We start from the raw sequence: 16,015 nt of genomic DNA on the forward strand, positions 1-16,015 counted from the left end.
GCCAGTGATGAAAGAGAAAATCTACAATTTGCCATCAAATAACTATTGATTCTACAATCCGCCATCAAATAAATTATGTTTACTTCTATACCATCGAATAAATATTTCAGTTCCTTATATGCCATCGGCTTCTGATACTACCCTCCGCTGCACTGTTCATGAACAGTATGAACAGTACCCGTGAATAAAAAAAGTCACAAAAATATGTCGATTTTTGTGCACGCTCTATAATTCATAATCAACCCGTTTTAACTGTATTCACCTAAAAATACTGTATAGAATTCAAACTAAAATTCTTTAAAATGTACTACTTTTGTAACTTCTTGCAATTTTTAAGCCTCATAAAAATTTACAAAAAATCTGAGAAAATTTACTAATATTCCTCTAATGTGATGTAATAATTTCTAAAATTATCTCTCGCGGTGAAAAAATTAGTTCTTTGTAATGCACAGTATTACAAAAGTAGCTCATTTTGAGAAATTTTAGTTTGAATTTTACACAGTATTTTTAGGTGAATACAGTTAAAATGGGTTGATTATGAATTATAGAGCGTGCACAAAAATCGACATAATTTTTTTGATTTTTTTATTCTCGGGTACTGTTCATGAACAGTATAGCGGAGGTCAGTATCGGAAGCGGATGGCATATAAGGAACTGAAACATTTATTCGATGGTATAAAAGTAAACCGAATTTATTCGATGGCGGATTATAGAATCAGTAGTTATTCAATGGCGAATCGTAGATTTTCTCGTGATGAAAACCATTAATGTGAAAATACTCGATAGTACTACGTATTTCAATTTACCTTTTATTTATTTTGTATCCAATAAATTATTCTCATGCAAAAGCACACATTTATTCCATCATTTTATCATAATTAAACATAATATCTTCTCAATTAGACTGAGTATATGCAGTCAATCAAACAAATAGCACTACATGTATATAGCTTGACTCACTAATACGAGCCAATTAAGTTAGTGTCATACATGCAACCAAACATATCCATACAAAATCATCATCATAGCTTTAATCAACGAGTCAGAATATTTTTTAATGGGAAAGAGCCAAGAGGCACAGAAGAAAATCCATTAATATGAAAAAACTCGGCAGTACAAAAGCACGCGTCTATTCCATACTCCCATCATAATCCAGACTAGTACACGCCTGAAAAGTTGGGTAGGTGTACTGGGTGCGCCTACCGCAAGCGTGGCCCGTTCAAATTCGAAACCGGTGATGCGCGAGAAAGCGATAGAGAGAGAATAAAACGGCAAGAAAAAGAGTTAATGGGGTACGAGGAAGGATGACGTGGCAACAGCAGGGAAGATTACAGTAGCTGCCGCGGAAATGACCATCTCACCCCTCGTCGGCCCACGTCCTGCGTGGGCCCCACCCACCCCAGATGCCCTAGCCCCGGCACGGAATGACCGAAACGCCCCTACCCGGCTCGCAAGCGACCGCCCACTTCCGCATCTGCCCGAGGGACAAATTACGACCGGCTCCTGACTCCTCGCGTCGTGCATTCGTCAGTGGTAGCTGCGAAATGAGGGGCGTTACCGTCATTTCGAGGGTTGTCTGTGTTATAAAACGCGGCCCCAAAAATCCAGAAGGGGGAGGAAAAATTTGCATTTGCAGTGAGAGAAGATTTCGGAGAGAGGAAGTGAGGGAGAGAGAGAGATAAGAAGGGAAACCCGGCGGCTGGAGCTAAGGGGAAGGAGGGGAGCAGACGGCGGCGGCGGGGCCAAACCCTAGCCGGCGGTTGAAGAGGAAGCGCCTGGAGGTTTAGCCTGGCTGCCGGATTCGAGCCGCGGGCGCCGGCAGCTGCAGATCGGCGGTCGCGCCGCCGGAATCGGCGGAGATCCCGGCGGGATGGGCGCGGCGAGGCCTGTGCACCGGTCGTGAGCTCGCTGCCTTCCGTAGGTTTGGGCTCTGGGTTCGCTCGCTGGTGTTTTGAGCTTGCCGTCGGTGTTCGCTGTGGCTTTTGAGGCGGTTTTGGGGGGATTTGGGAGGGGATCTGCCTGGAAGGCCGGAGGTTTAGGTGGGTTTTGAGAGCTGGAGGCTCAGGCTGGGATCGGGGGAGCCATGTCGTCGCTGAGCAGGGAGCTGGTGTTCCTCATCCTGCAGTTCCTCGATGAGGAGAAGTTCAAGGAGACGGTGCACAAGTGAGTGTTCGCGACGATCGAAAATGAGGTTTTGGAGCCTTGGTGTGTTGGTGAGCTGGGATTTTTTTTTTAATGTTTATCCGTTGTTCGTGCAGGTTGGAGCAGGAGTCGGGGTTCTACTTCAACATGAAGCACTTCGAGGACCTTGTGCAGGGCGGCGAGTGGGATGAGGTGGAGAGGTACCTCAGCGGCTTCACCAAGGTGGAGGACAACCGCTACTCCATGAAGATCTTCTTCGAGATCCGCAAGCAGAAGTACCTCGAGGCCCTTGATAGGTGACTCTTTTTTTTTGCAGAGGGATAGGTGACTCATGTTAAAGCGACTCTTGGTCCTTGGCCGTTGTCGAGGTTGATTTGTGCTGAATTTGCTGCTGCTTTCACAGGCATGATAGGGCCAAGGCGGTGGAGATTCTCGTGAAGGATCTCAAGGTGTTCGCCTCCTTCAACGAGGAGCTATTCAAGGAGATAACACAGCTGCTGACCTTGGAGAATTTTAGGTATTGTAATAGTCCGTGCAGAATAAAATGTTTAGTGCTTTGGGCCGATGTGGATGTGATTGTGTATCGATGATGAACAGGCAAAATGAGCAGCTGTCCAAGTATGGGGACACAAAGTCAGCCCGGAATATCATGCTGTTGGAGCTCAAGAAGCTCATCGAGGCGAACCCACTCTTCCGGGACAAGCTGAATTTCCCACCATTTAAATCTTCTAGACTTCGCACATTGATCAATCAAAGGTGTCTGGTTGATATAAATTTGATATGATTACTGCCACACATATTATGTTTTTTTAAATATCAGGGATGCAATTTGTAAATAGAAGTTCTATGGTGTTCTTTCGTTACCAAATAGGAATTGTTACCAGTAAGATCTGGTATAAATTTGTGTACATGTGCGTTAAGTTTTCACATGCATAAGCAAGTTATTCAAAGAGTTGTGTCACATAACTGCTATATGTGGAGGTTTTCTATTTCTGTTCTTTGTTTTCTTTCTGGTTATTTTGATGCTAAATAATGTGTTTCCATATCTTCCCTAAATAATGATGGATGAATAAGACAAAACGGAGCAGAACGTTAAGTTCTACCACATAATCATTTTAAAAGATATTATGGTTTTCCAATGCACATGCCCTGGTCAACATTTGGGAATTAAGAGTTGTCTCACAGGCTAAAGCACAATAGGCATTGTTTGGCACTTACTGAAATTGAGTTGTACTAATGGAGTGAATGCAAGTTTCACTGTCTATTTCCTAAATGTAGTCAGTGCTTACTTGACTCTTCGACTGTTGGAATTTTTACTTCCGGTTCTTCCAGTACTACATAATCTTTTCGATGCAGTTTTTGCTTTTGAGATTGTTTCGTGTGCTTTAGACATTTTTACATGTTTATCCCAATTGGCAAGCTTTTATTGAATGTGACATGATACAAACAAACTGTCTTTTTATAATGGTTGTAGCTTTCTGTGCCGATAGTGGACACCATCCTTTTCTTATCGTAAGGTTGTATCCATACACACCTGTATTTGGTATTTTTCTGTTAGTTATGACGTACAAGTCAAAAAATGCTTCCAGAATCACATTTTGTGCTTGTTAAAGGCGATGCTAACTGAGTTTTGTTTCTTTCTTATGCCATTCAGCCTGAACTGGCAACATCAGCTTTGCAAGAACCCCAGACCAAACCCTGACATCAAGACACTCTTCACTGATCACTCTTGTGCTGCTCCTACCAATGGAGCAAGAGCTCCTCCACCTGCCAATGGGCCCCTTGTTGGACCTATCCCTAAGTCAGCTGGATTTCCGCCAATGGGTGCTCATGCTGTACGTATTGCCATAAGTATCTCATTGCACTTATACTGACCATACACTACTCAAGATGCTTCAATCTTGCAGCCATTTCAACCTGTGGTGTCGCCATCTCCAAACGCAATGGCAGGTTGGATGACAAATGCCAACCCCTCTTTGCCACATGCTGCTGTTGCACAAGGACCACCTGGCCTTGTTCAGGCTCCAAACACAGGTACGTTGAGGGTTGAAACTAATTCAGCTAAATGCTGGTTGTCACCTGTGGCAGTGCTGGACTTTTTTTGAACTTTATGTTTGCTTGCAGCGGCATTTCTAAAGCATCCAAGAACCCCTACAAGTGCACCTGTCATTGATTACCAGTCTGCGGATTCGGAACATCTCATGAAAAGAATGCGTGTAGGACAACCAGATGAGGTATGGGATGAGCTTAGACCTATTTGTGTTTACCCTCTTACTTGTTCTGTGTTTTTGCATGATCGAATAAGTTATGATTCATTGAAACCTGTGACAGGTATCATTCTCTGGTGCAAGCCATCCAGCCAATATTTATACTCAAGAAGACCTTCCCAAACAAGGGGTTCGTACCCTTAATCAGGGTTCTAATGTTATGAGCCTGGATTTCCATCCTGTTCAACAAACCATTCTTTTAGGTACTTGATGAGAGCATGCCCCTTGTTTTTTTCAACTGTTACTTTGGTAACCTGCCCATTATATTTACAGTTTTGTGATCTACACAGTTGGAACAAATGTTGGTGACATTGGGATATGGGAAGTTGGTTCACGAGAAAGGATAGCTCACAAGACATTCAAAGTTTGGGATATTGGTTCCTGCACCTTGCCTTTGCAGGTGACTACTTCAGTTATTGCGTTATTATGCATTTTGTGCTGCTGGAAGTAGCAGCATGGTGCCTTGCAGTGGTGTGTTCTCATGCACAATGTGTTGTTTTATGTGCAGGCTGCACTAATGAAAGATGCTGCAATATCTGTCAATAGATGTCTGTGGAGCCCTGATGGAACTATTCTAGGTATGGGAATGATTCATTTCAGCGCTACTATTCATTTCACTGCTTGCAATTATGGATCTTTTTTAATGAAGATACTGAATTTTTAATGTCTCATGCATGTGTGATTTGATTCCCAGGTGTTGCTTTTTCAAAGCATATTGTTCAGACGTACACTTTCGTACCAAATGGAGAGTTACGACAGCAAGCAGAGGTACATGCATATTACTTATGGATTGTGAAATGAGTAAATACCAACAGCTTTAAAGGTCTTCTAACTATTGCAAATGGAACAGATTGATGCTCACATTGGTGGGGTTAATGACATAGCCTTCTCTCACCCAAACAAAACCCTATCAATCATTACCTGTGGTGATGACAAACTCATTAAGGTGAGGATACTTGTGTGGTCTATTGTATTTCTTGAAACAAACACAACATCTCAATCATGTTTGCACATTTTATTTGGCAGGTGTGGGATGCTCAGACAGGACAAAAGCAGTACACATTCGAAGGCCATGAAGCTCCAGTGTTTTCTGTATGCCCTCACTACAAGGAGTCCATTCAGGTACCCTTGGGATGACTTCAATGCTGATATTGAGATACTCTTCTATATATTTTGTACTGGCATTGTGTTGCAGATTGTATGTACTATACTCTTATTATTCTGGCTATTTGGCAAACTACTGTCATCTTTGTGATAAAATACATCTGCATTTAGCATCAGCTACCTCATGTTCATTAACTACAATGTTTGATATGCCAAGGTTCTATTATACGTTATTTTATAGTTACTAGGTGCCATATGTTGTATGAATTTATTAATTTTAGCTTGCTGACTTGCTCTGTAGTTTATCTTCTCTACTGCCATTGATGGAAAAATCAAGGCATGGTTGTATGATTGCTTGGGCTCAAGAGTTGACTATGATGCTCCTGGACATTGGTGTACTACTATGGCTTACAGTGCTGACGGGACAAGGTTAGATGCAGCAATTGTTCTATAGAGTATAATAGCTGTTGAAGAGTGACAAGATAGTGAGCATCTTGATTCATTTTCAGTTTTCACCAATTTCAGTTCAATTATGAAATTTTCTTGCAGGCTTTTCTCTTGCGGTACTAGTAAAGAAGGTGAATCTCACTTGGTTGAGTGGAATGAAACTGAAGGGGCTATCAAGAGGACATACAATGGCTTCAGGAAACGATCACTTGGTGTTGTTCAGTTTGACACAACCAGAAACCGGTTCTTGGCTGCTGGAGATGAATTCCTTGTTAAATTCTGGGATATGGATAACACCAACATACTAACAACAACAGAGTGTGACGGTGGACTTCCAGTTAGTACCTTTTTTTTTGTCTATTATCTCTGAATTGCCCATACTGAAGATTTTTGCTTAATATTTTCCTGATAATTTGCAGGCAAGCCCTCGTTTGAGATTCAATAGAGAAGGTTCATTACTTGCTGTTACAACGAGTGAGAATGGAATAAAAATACTTGCCAACACTGATGGACAACGCTTGCTTAGGATGCTTGAGAGCAGAGCATTTGAGGGCTCTAGAGGACCTCCTCAACAAATAAATACCAAGGTAGTGACAAACTATTCATCAAATATTACATGATTTGGTTCTATTTAGCTTCTTTGTTTTCTGGTATTTGCTTTTGTTTCATGCTGAAAATTTGTTAGACCCTAATCCTTGGTTCAATGCTGCTCGTTGCCACATGTCAGGCATACATGCCTATCCAAGTCTAGTATTTTGTTTTCTGCTGCTAGAGTAGTGGCGAGTTACTATTTGTTGGTCACATGCCCTACCTGTCAGGCATATTTACTTGGCAATTGTCACCACATTTGTGGCCATTGACAGCTATATTTGTTGCTTTCTTGCTCCTAATTCATTGGGAAGATGCACCAGAAGAGGTTTCGAGTCAACTGATTCATTTGACTACGACCTTCTCCACTTAGCTGCCTTCCTTTTCTTTCAGTTCTGGCTGGGAAATTAGGGGATCTTAACAAGGTCTGTTATTACCATATACTCACTTCTGTTTTTAATGCAGCCTTCAATTGTTCCTCTTGGTTCTGTTTCAAATGTCTCTAGTCCTATAGCAGTGAACACAGAGCGACCTGATCGGATGTTGCCGTCAGTTTCGACAAGTGGCTTGGTGAGTTCCTTCTACCTTTGCTGTCCTCTCTTGCTGTTCGGTTGGTAGGTTTGCTAAAGGTAAACAAATAGCAGGCACCTATGGATGCTAGTAGAACTCCGGATGTTAAACCAAGAATAACGGATGATTCCGAAAAGATTAAGACCTGGAAGTTGGCCGACATTGCTGATTCTGGACATCTTCGAGCACTTCATTTGCAAGACACAGACACAAACCCGAGCAAAGTATGTTAATCTATATTTGCGTGTACATCTTTTTTATTTTGGCATATTATGATCAAGTTATAAGTATTGATCGTGCATGATCAATCAAGATTTTTGAAACATATGAGCTGATATTTATGTTAAAAATAAGTAAGTAATCCATTTGATGTTTACATGTGGTTATATCACAATGGTCTGTCTGACTTTCTGTTGCATAAGGTTGTTTTGGTGTGATTTGACATTATGTGATATGACAGGCAGTGCAAGCTATACTTGCTGATGTTCTGGGGTAATGTGAATTTCTGATGAGGGATATGTTTATTTCTTTGTTCCACAGGTTGTCCGTTTGTTATATACCAATAATGGGATTGCACTGTTAGCTCTCGGCTCAAATGCTGTCCATAAGTTGTGGAAATGGCAACGGAGTGACAGAAATCCTAATGGCAAGGTTTGACATGGGAATTTTACTTGCTTCAACTCCCAACTGCAATCTTGTTTGCTTGCTTTCTGATTCTATTATTTTTATATTCTGTTAGTCTACTGCATCTGTTGCACCTCAATTGTGGCAACCAGCAAATGGGATTCTGATGACAAATGACACTAATGATGGCAATCCGGAAGAAGCAACTGCCTGCATTGCATTGTCCAAAAATGATTCCTATGTTATGTCCGCATCTGGTGGCAAAGTCTCCTTGTTCAATATGATGACATTCAAGGTAGATGTCCTTTTTTTCCCTCGAACATGCAAGAGAGCTGTGTTCATTGCATTAAGATAGAAGAAAAAGTTCAAACAAACAGCAAAACCCACACATACTAAACTTAACTCACACCCACACACGCGAACTCTTTTCTAGTGGCTATCACAATTACTTGTTACTTTCAATGTCTATGAGTATTGAGTTATAATGCTAGCTGTAGTTTGCTGATAACTTCAGATAAAAAGTGTTATTCCATAATTGCGCTACTTCCAGTTTCTGACTTTTCAGATTAAATGTGGGATCTCTCACAGGTCATGACTACTTTCATGGCGCCTCCACCTGCTGCTACTTTCCTTGCATTCCACCCTCAAGACAATAATATCATCGCTATTGGAATGGAGGACTCTACCATTCAAATCTACAACGTTCGCATTGATGATGTGCGTTATTCTCTCTTTTTCCTCATCTGAAATGAAGTATTCTTGTTACTCCTTCCATTCAAACTTTATGACATTTTAATTTAGCGTCCAAACTTTAAATTTGACTGCTGAGATATACAAACTTGGTTGATTGTGACATGTGAAATAGGTCTATAAGATTTGTCATGAATAGTATGTTTAATGCTTTATAATATTTGCTGACATTACTATGAAAATTTATTTGTCAAAGCCATCTATTTGAGACTGTCCAAAACGTCAAATGATTTTACATTTAAACAAAGGGAGTAATAAATATATTTTTTTATATATTTGTATTAGAGCTTGACAAACCTTGTAAGGGCTTTCTTTTCATATTTATTTTTTTACGTCTCAATCAACATAAAACAGTTGATAGATTTGAGGTTTGTTGTTTCATTAACAGTTGGTTCTCATTATGTTGAATGTACACTTTTTAGTGCATTTGTTACCATTTAGTACATATTTAATGTATTGATATTGATGTATCTTAATTAAATTACATCAGGTTAAAAGTAAGCTCAAGGGCCATCAGAAAAAGATTACTGGGCTGGCTTTCTCTCAATCAATGAATGTGCTAGTATCATCAGGTGCTGATGCTCAGGTAAGATTATATGGATTTTACGGTATCAAATTCTAATGGATGTTGAATTATATGTTAGAAGTTTTGCATGCGTATGTTGGTTCCATTAGTATATTTTGCAAAAAATCTTGTTTGCAGTTGTTTGAACAATAATGAATCATTTACCTCTTACTGAATAGTTGATTTCTGATGTAAAATGTTGCAGCTATGCGTTTGGAGCATTGATGGTTGGGAAAAGAAGAAATCAAGATATATCCAACCCCCAGCAAACCGATCTGGCGCTTTGGTTGGTGATACAAGGGTGCAGTTCCACAATGACCAGACACACCTTTTGGTAGTTCATGAGAGCCAATTGGCAATCTATGATGGGAATCTTGAATGTTTACGCTCGGTTAGTCATCTCAACATTCGTTATTAATCTAGCACAATTTGAGCCTTGGAAACATATTACACTATGCCACTACTCCTATATTTTTATCAGAAGATGTAATAAATATTTAAGGTTAAAAAATTAGAACACTGGGTGTTGTGGTCATCCCAATATCCCATTGATTTTCTCTTGATATTTGAATGTATGCAGTGGTCCCCAAGAGATGCACTCCCAGCTCCAATCTCAAGTGCAATATACTCATGTGATGGTCTCTTGGTTTACGCTACATTCTGCGATGGTGCTATTGGAGTCTTTGAAGCGGAGTCTCTTAGGTTGCGATGCAGGATTGCTCCTTCTGCTTATATTCCCCCTTCAATATTGTCCTGGTACGAATGGATCTCCTACACTACTTTCAGATCTTATTGTGTATAACTAACCTTGTCGTGACCAATATCCTACTTGCTGTTTCTCACTTGATCTGTTCCAACAGTGCTGGACGCGTTTACCCCATGGTCGTTGCTGCTCATCCCATGGAGCCTAACCAGATAGCACTTGGCATGAGCGATGGTAAAGTTCATGTGGTGGAGCCATTAGATGCAGACCCAAAGTGGGGAACAGCGCCTCCTCAGGACAATGGAGCGCACCCAGCGATATCAGCAGCGCCATCGGCAGCTAGCAACCAGGCATCTGATCAGCCGATGAGGTGACCGGCCGTTTGCACTGAAATTCATTAGCCCAAAGAATGGTAGGACCGTAGGAGATAGGGAGAAAGAAGAAACAGTTAGATTTATGAGATGAGGATATGTGTATCGAGTCCACGGCGTCTCCTTGTGGCAGCTGCACAGGTGGTGATTCATGATTACATCGCTAAGTTAGTTTTTGGTTCTTCTCTGCCCCAAAAACTCCTGACCGCACCTGGCGCTGCTGCATCTGCGGTAGATAGGGCTTTGCTGGCATCATCCTCATTTGTAAAGCTTTTCCTGCTGAGCTTAGTGGTACCTTAGATTGTTCTTTATTTCTGCCCTATTCTTGGGGCAGCAATTTGTAGTGTAAAAATATGACTGGCATGTTGGATGGTGATATTTTGCATGCGTGGTCTGTGATGACAAATTCCACCATATTGGGTCTGTTTGCTGGATGTTTGCTGATCGCGGCTCTAAATGGTTTAGAGTTGTGTTAATCCTGTGACATTCGAGAATTGCACACCTTGGGGGAACAATCGTTTGGTTTCGTAGAGATCGCTGAAAAGCTCTGCTGGTGTTTCATCGATCTACGTGCCTATATCTGAACATGTTTAGCTTGAGAATCGATGGGCATCCTGTGAATGGCAAGTCAGTATTTTGAGCAAAGATGACCTTCTGCGGTGACCATGTCTTGCCATGTGGGCACGCTGCGTCCTTTGTGAACAGAAGCAGATCTACGTTTTCATCAAACTCCTCGAAAGCGTGCGACTTGGGGTGGATATTTTAATTATGCTGCTTACGATTTACACATGAATATTTTTAGCTGCCCATCGTCCTCTGTGGCACCAACACGAGCAAGGGTTCAAGGAGATGGCTCACAGGTGAGCGAGCGCTGACACGGTCGAAAATGGCGGGGTTCTGGAGCTGGTGACCCTGGGTTCCTGATGCTCCTCTCCGTTTCTTGGCGCAGTCTGGAGCGGGAGTCGGGGCTCGACTTCGGCCCGAAGCACCTCGAGGACCTCGTGCAATGTGGTGCGTGGGATGACGCGGAGCCAGGGCCGGCCTTGAGGGAGGGGCCGAGCGGGACGGCCGCCCTGAGCCTCCAAAGTCCAGAGACCCTATATGTATATATATATTTTGTATATCGGTTCAAAAGCAAATTGAAAAAATTAAGTCTAGACAATTTATATTTAATAATAGATCTTATTTTTAATCTCGCCTTAAACCACCGAAATGTCAGTACCGGCCCTGCGCGGAGAGCTACCTCGGCGGCTCCACCGGAGTGGACGAGAGCCCCTGCACTGCCAAGATCTTCTTCGCGATCCGCAAGACCGCAAGCAGAAGTACCTCGAGGCCCTCGACAGGTAGCTGAATCTCGTGGTGTGTCGAACCAAGGTTCTTTGTGCTGAGTTCTTGATTCCCAGTTGGCTCTTGATTCTTGATTGTGCTGAGTTCTTGGTTCCCTGTTGGTTCTTAATTCTTAATTGTGCTGAGTTCTTGGTTCTGGATTCTTGATTGTGCTAAGTTCTCGGTTTTTGGTTGGTCTTAGATTCATGATTGTGCTGGATTCTTGTTGGTTATTGCTTCTTGATTGTGCTGGATTCTTGTTGGTTATTGCATGCACATCACGGCCGAGGAGGGGCAGATTCTAGTGAACGATCTCAAGGCGCTCGTCCTAGGGATGTCAACGAGGAAATTCCCCGCGGGGAATGGGTAACCATCCCTGCCTCGATTGGGGGAAATTTTCCCCGTCCCTGTCCCGGGCGGGGGAGAAAATTCTCCCATCCCCGTCCCCGCGCGGGGAAATATATCCGACGAATTCCCCGTCCCCGCTACGCTAGCACGATGAAGGGCTTGCTGGCTGACGGGCTTTAGTGGGTTGGGTTTTAGTTGGGCCGTTTATTGCATATATGGGCCATGGAGAGTTTAAATATTTCAGGAAATTATCCCCGCGGGGAAACGGAGACGGGGGATAGAAAACCGTCCCCGCCCTCGTCATACCCGACGAGGGAGAATTTTCTCCCATTAAACCCTCCGTGGGGGGCAAATTGACCCCATCCCTATCTCCTAATAGGGGAATTCCCCATAGGGGAACGGGAATCAAGGCCCCGTTGACATCCCTACTCGCCCCTTTCAACGAGGAGGTCGCGAAGATGGTGGTGGCGTTGGAGAATTTCAGCTATGGCAGAGTCCAGAATGGAAATGGCCCGTTGGGGGAAGCAGAGTGTTTGGTGCATTGTGGGGAGATTTGGGTGTGATTGTATCGATTGATGAGCAGGCAACATGAGCGCCTGGACACAGCGTCAGCACGGAATGCTGTGGTCATGGAGATCAAGATGCTCACCGAGGGGAGCCCGCTGTTTCAGGACCATTACGTGAAAAATAGAAAAAAACACGATTTAATGATGGATTGTATAAGTGACGGATTATTATATATGATCGATCACTTATATAGATCTGGTCGGGACTAGATACTGTCATTTATAACAGTTCATTAGTGATGTCATAAATCTGTCACTTCTCACATTAGTCATATGTTATAATTAGATTCGTTATCTGTGACCTGGTTATAAGTGATGAGTCTTCCTACATCAGTTATAGATGACGGTTCTCTATTTAACAGTTATAAGTGACGGATCATGTTACGACCCGTTATTTATGAGAAGACATAAGTGACGGGTAATCTTATGACATGTTATTTATGACTTAGATCTGTTATAAGATTTGATCAGCTACTATGCGTGGCTAACAGTACTCAACAATATTACGCGTACAGTTCCAACGATTGTTTTGGTTCCACTAGAGACTAATATTTTGCTGATTTGAAGTTTGAATTGGTGCTAGATCTTTGAAGGTTTGCATTTCTCACGTTTCTCCTATTATAATCTCTATTTGTTAGATTTGTTGTGATTTAAGTTGTAATTAGTTATTTTGCATCTTTATCTAAAATCTTAGTACAAGTAAGTTGTATTTATATTAGATTTGATACTAGGTTTGCCCGATCTACCACGAGATGCAACAGATATAGTGTAATTGTATAAATTTTTTAATTGCATGCTTAATCACACAATTAAGGTAATTGTTAATGAAGAATAAATATTTTTACATTGTAGATGACGGACAAAAATTGAATATATCTTGAGACTCGGACTTGTCCGGAGTACCTGAGCGGGGTGAAGTATTTTATGAATGTTGTTTTGGCAAATATGCAAGATCATGGTAAAATGATAATATATTGTCCATATCGCAATTGCAGGAATGATAAAAAGTTCTCGAAATCAGACAATGTCCATGCACACTTGATCATGCATGGATTTAAAGAGAATTTATATATGAGGGAACAAACATAGCGAGAAAGGCCTTAACGAGGGAGATATGGATCGAGGCCTCCATGCCAATAGTGTAGATCAAGAACTTACAACCGGTGATATGGATCACGATCTTAGGGATGAGGATATATTATGTTTCAATAATAATGATCTCAAGGATTTTACGGAGAATGCGGACTAGATGGTGCAGGATATTGAGCGGCACGATAAGTATAACAATGGTGAGTTTGCTAAATTCCAAGAATTTGTGTGATATTCCAAGATACCCCTTTATCCAAACTGTAAGGAGAAATACATGCGGATATTTAGAAACCTAAAGCTTCTACAGCTGAAGGCAACCTATGGTTGGACTGACAAGAGTTTCAAAGCATTACTGTATCTGCTAAGGGACATGCTACTAGAAGGGAACTTGGTGCCCGAGAGCGTCTACAGCGCGAAGAAGATAATTTGTCCTTTAGGACTGAAAATAGAAAAAAAAAATACATAAATGTAAGTAGGATTGTATCTTGTTTCATGATAGTGTGCAGAGCTGGATCAGTACACCGTTTGTGGAACCCATCGATATAAGCGTAGAAATGACGGTGGTGACAGGGACAGAGGCAAAAAAAAAGTAAAGGGCCTCCTAGGGAGGTGGTATAGTATTTTCCTGTAATTTCTCGTCTGAAGCGTTTGTTTGCCAATAGAAAGAAGGCTTAATTGGTGCGTTGGTACAAGGAGGATCGTAAGAACGGTGCAATGATACGACACTTGGCGGATCCCGTTTAGTGGCGAATCATTGATTCTACATTTGGTTGGTTCATTGAAGAATTAAGAAATATTAGGTTTGCTATGAACACATATGACATGAATTCATTTGGTAACATGAGTACCTCACATAGCACCTGGTCTGTTGTATTGTTGATCTACAACTTTCCACCTTGACTTTGTAATAAGTGAAAATACATTATGTTATCGATTTTGATATCAGGACTAAAATAACCTAACAATGATATCGATGTGTACCTCAGACCTTTAGTAGATGATCTTAAGAAACTCTTATCGGAAGGCGTCGAGGTTTATGATCAGTACAAGTAAGAGTACTTTACCTTGCACGCCATGTTGTTCGTCACCTTCAATGATCTGCCAGCACTTCGTAACTTGTCAGCTTAGAGCAAAAGAAAATGTCATTGCCCCCATTGCTTAGATGACACATGCAATTTGAGGTTAACCAACTAAAAAAATAGTGTATATACGGCATCGACGTTTCCTTCCCAGGAAGCACCTGTACCGAAACATGAACAAACAGTTCGATGGTACAAGGGAGAAAACGTTATCTTCAAAGAATTTTAGCAGGGAAGATGTCCACAATCAGGTTAAGAATATCAATGTTGTTCTTGATAGGCAAAAATGATCATTCAAGGATGATGAACAATTAAGAATGTGGAATAAGAAATCAATACTATTCGAGCTAGAGTATTGGAAAAATTAGATGTTCGCCACTCTATTGACAATATGCATGTAAAGAAGAATATATGCGAGAGTCTGATCAGTATATTGCTCCAAATGAAAGGAAAAAGAAAGGATCAAAAGAACGCACGAGCTGACTTTGAAGAAATGGGCTTAAGGCTAGATCTCCATGCACATGATACAGACAAAGAAAAACAGCTACCCCCAGCAGCTATCACTCTGTCCAAGAAGGAGAAAAAAGAATTATGTGAGTTCTTGCATAGTGTGAAAGTTCCCTTTGATTACTTATCCAACATCGCAAGACTTGTTTCAATGAAAGAGCTAAAAATAAATTTCGTCATGATGAAGTCCCATGATTGCAATGTGATGATGATGTCACTACTTGCGGTAGCTATTAGGTACTTACTCCCAATTAAGGTTCGCGAGGCTATCTGAAGCTTGTGCTATTTCTTCAATGCAATTGAACAAAATGTGCTCAATCAAGACTCACTGTGGGAGCTAGAAAAAAGACACTTTGAGACTATATATTCTTGAGGTGTATTTCTCACCATCCTTTTTTGATATCATTGTACATCTCACTGCTCACCTTGTGAAGGAGGTACACTACCTTGCATCACATGTTTCCATACGAGAGATATATGGGAGTTCTCAAATCATACGTAAGGAATCGATCCTTTTCTGAGGGATACATCATGCAGGGTTACGCAACAAAGTATGCATTGAAGTGGTATGTTGATTACATTGACCTAAATAATCTAATTAGTGTGCCTAAATCTCTCCATGAGGGGAGGCTCGCAGGTGTAGGGGTTCTGGAGAAGATGGCAATAACTCCCGATCCCAAAACATACGACCAAGCTCATTTCCTAGTGCTGTAACAAATGAGCGAAGTGTGCCCATATGTCGATGAACACAAGCAGGTGCTACTTGAAGAGAATCTAGGACTGACCGAAGCTTGGGTTACGAGGCAACATATGTGAAGGTTCACGACTTGGTTCCGAGATCGAATCAAACAATCGAGTACTCTTACAAGTGCTCTGATAAAGAAATTAGCATTAGACCCTATAAACACAATTGTGATATATCAAAGGTACGATATAAACAGATACACATTTTACACGGTTGCCCAAGAT

At 41.5% G+C, this 16,015-nt stretch overlaps 1 protein-coding gene across 2 annotated transcripts; it reads left to right on the forward strand.

Annotated features, from left to right (window-relative positions):
- Nucleotides 1-1,599: 1,599 nt before the first annotated feature.
- LOC133896391 (protein TOPLESS-RELATED PROTEIN 2) lies at nt 1,600-10,545 on the forward strand. 2 transcript variants are annotated; one of them, XM_062336983.1, is made up of 25 exons: nt 1,600-2,163; nt 2,259-2,438; nt 2,546-2,659; nt 2,740-2,898; nt 3,797-3,977; nt 4,050-4,176; nt 4,267-4,376; nt 4,474-4,612; nt 4,700-4,809; nt 4,918-4,987; nt 5,104-5,177; nt 5,260-5,355; nt 5,436-5,531; nt 5,815-5,942; nt 6,063-6,297; nt 6,380-6,547; nt 7,014-7,118; nt 7,190-7,342; nt 7,659-7,769; nt 7,858-8,037; nt 8,331-8,459; nt 8,983-9,078; nt 9,263-9,448; nt 9,638-9,813; nt 9,918-10,545. In XM_062336983.1, exons 1-25 carry the CDS (start codon nt 2,084-2,086, stop codon nt 10,132-10,134), a joined length of 3,420 nt encoding a protein of 1,139 aa, XP_062192967.1. In that variant the 5' UTR covers nt 1,600-2,083; the 3' UTR covers nt 10,135-10,545. The 2 variants fall into 2 exon arrangements, with proteins under 2 accessions (XP_062192967.1, XP_062192968.1); XM_062336984.1 differs by having other exon boundaries at nt 1,601-2,163; nt 7,193-7,342.
- The last annotated feature ends 5,470 nt before the right edge of the window (nt 10,546-16,015 follow it).

Source organism: Phragmites australis, chromosome 16 (genome assembly GCF_958298935.1).
Source record: "Phragmites australis chromosome 16, lpPhrAust1.1, whole genome shotgun sequence".
In the NCBI taxonomy this organism is placed as follows: Eukaryota; Viridiplantae; Streptophyta; class Magnoliopsida; order Poales; family Poaceae; genus Phragmites; species Phragmites australis.

Coding starts and splice junctions, on each gene's coding strand:
- LOC133896391 (XM_062336983.1), top strand. CDS start 2,084: ATGTCGTCGCTGAGCAGGGAGCTGGTGTTCCTCATCCTGCAGTTCCTC. Junction 2,899..3,796: donor CGCACATTGATCAATCAAAG/GTGTCTGGTTGA, acceptor TATGCCATTCAG/CCTGAACTGGCAACATCAGC. Junction 5,532..5,814: donor ACTACAAGGAGTCCATTCAG/GTACCCTTGGGA, acceptor CTTGCTCTGTAG/TTTATCTTCTCTACTGCCAT.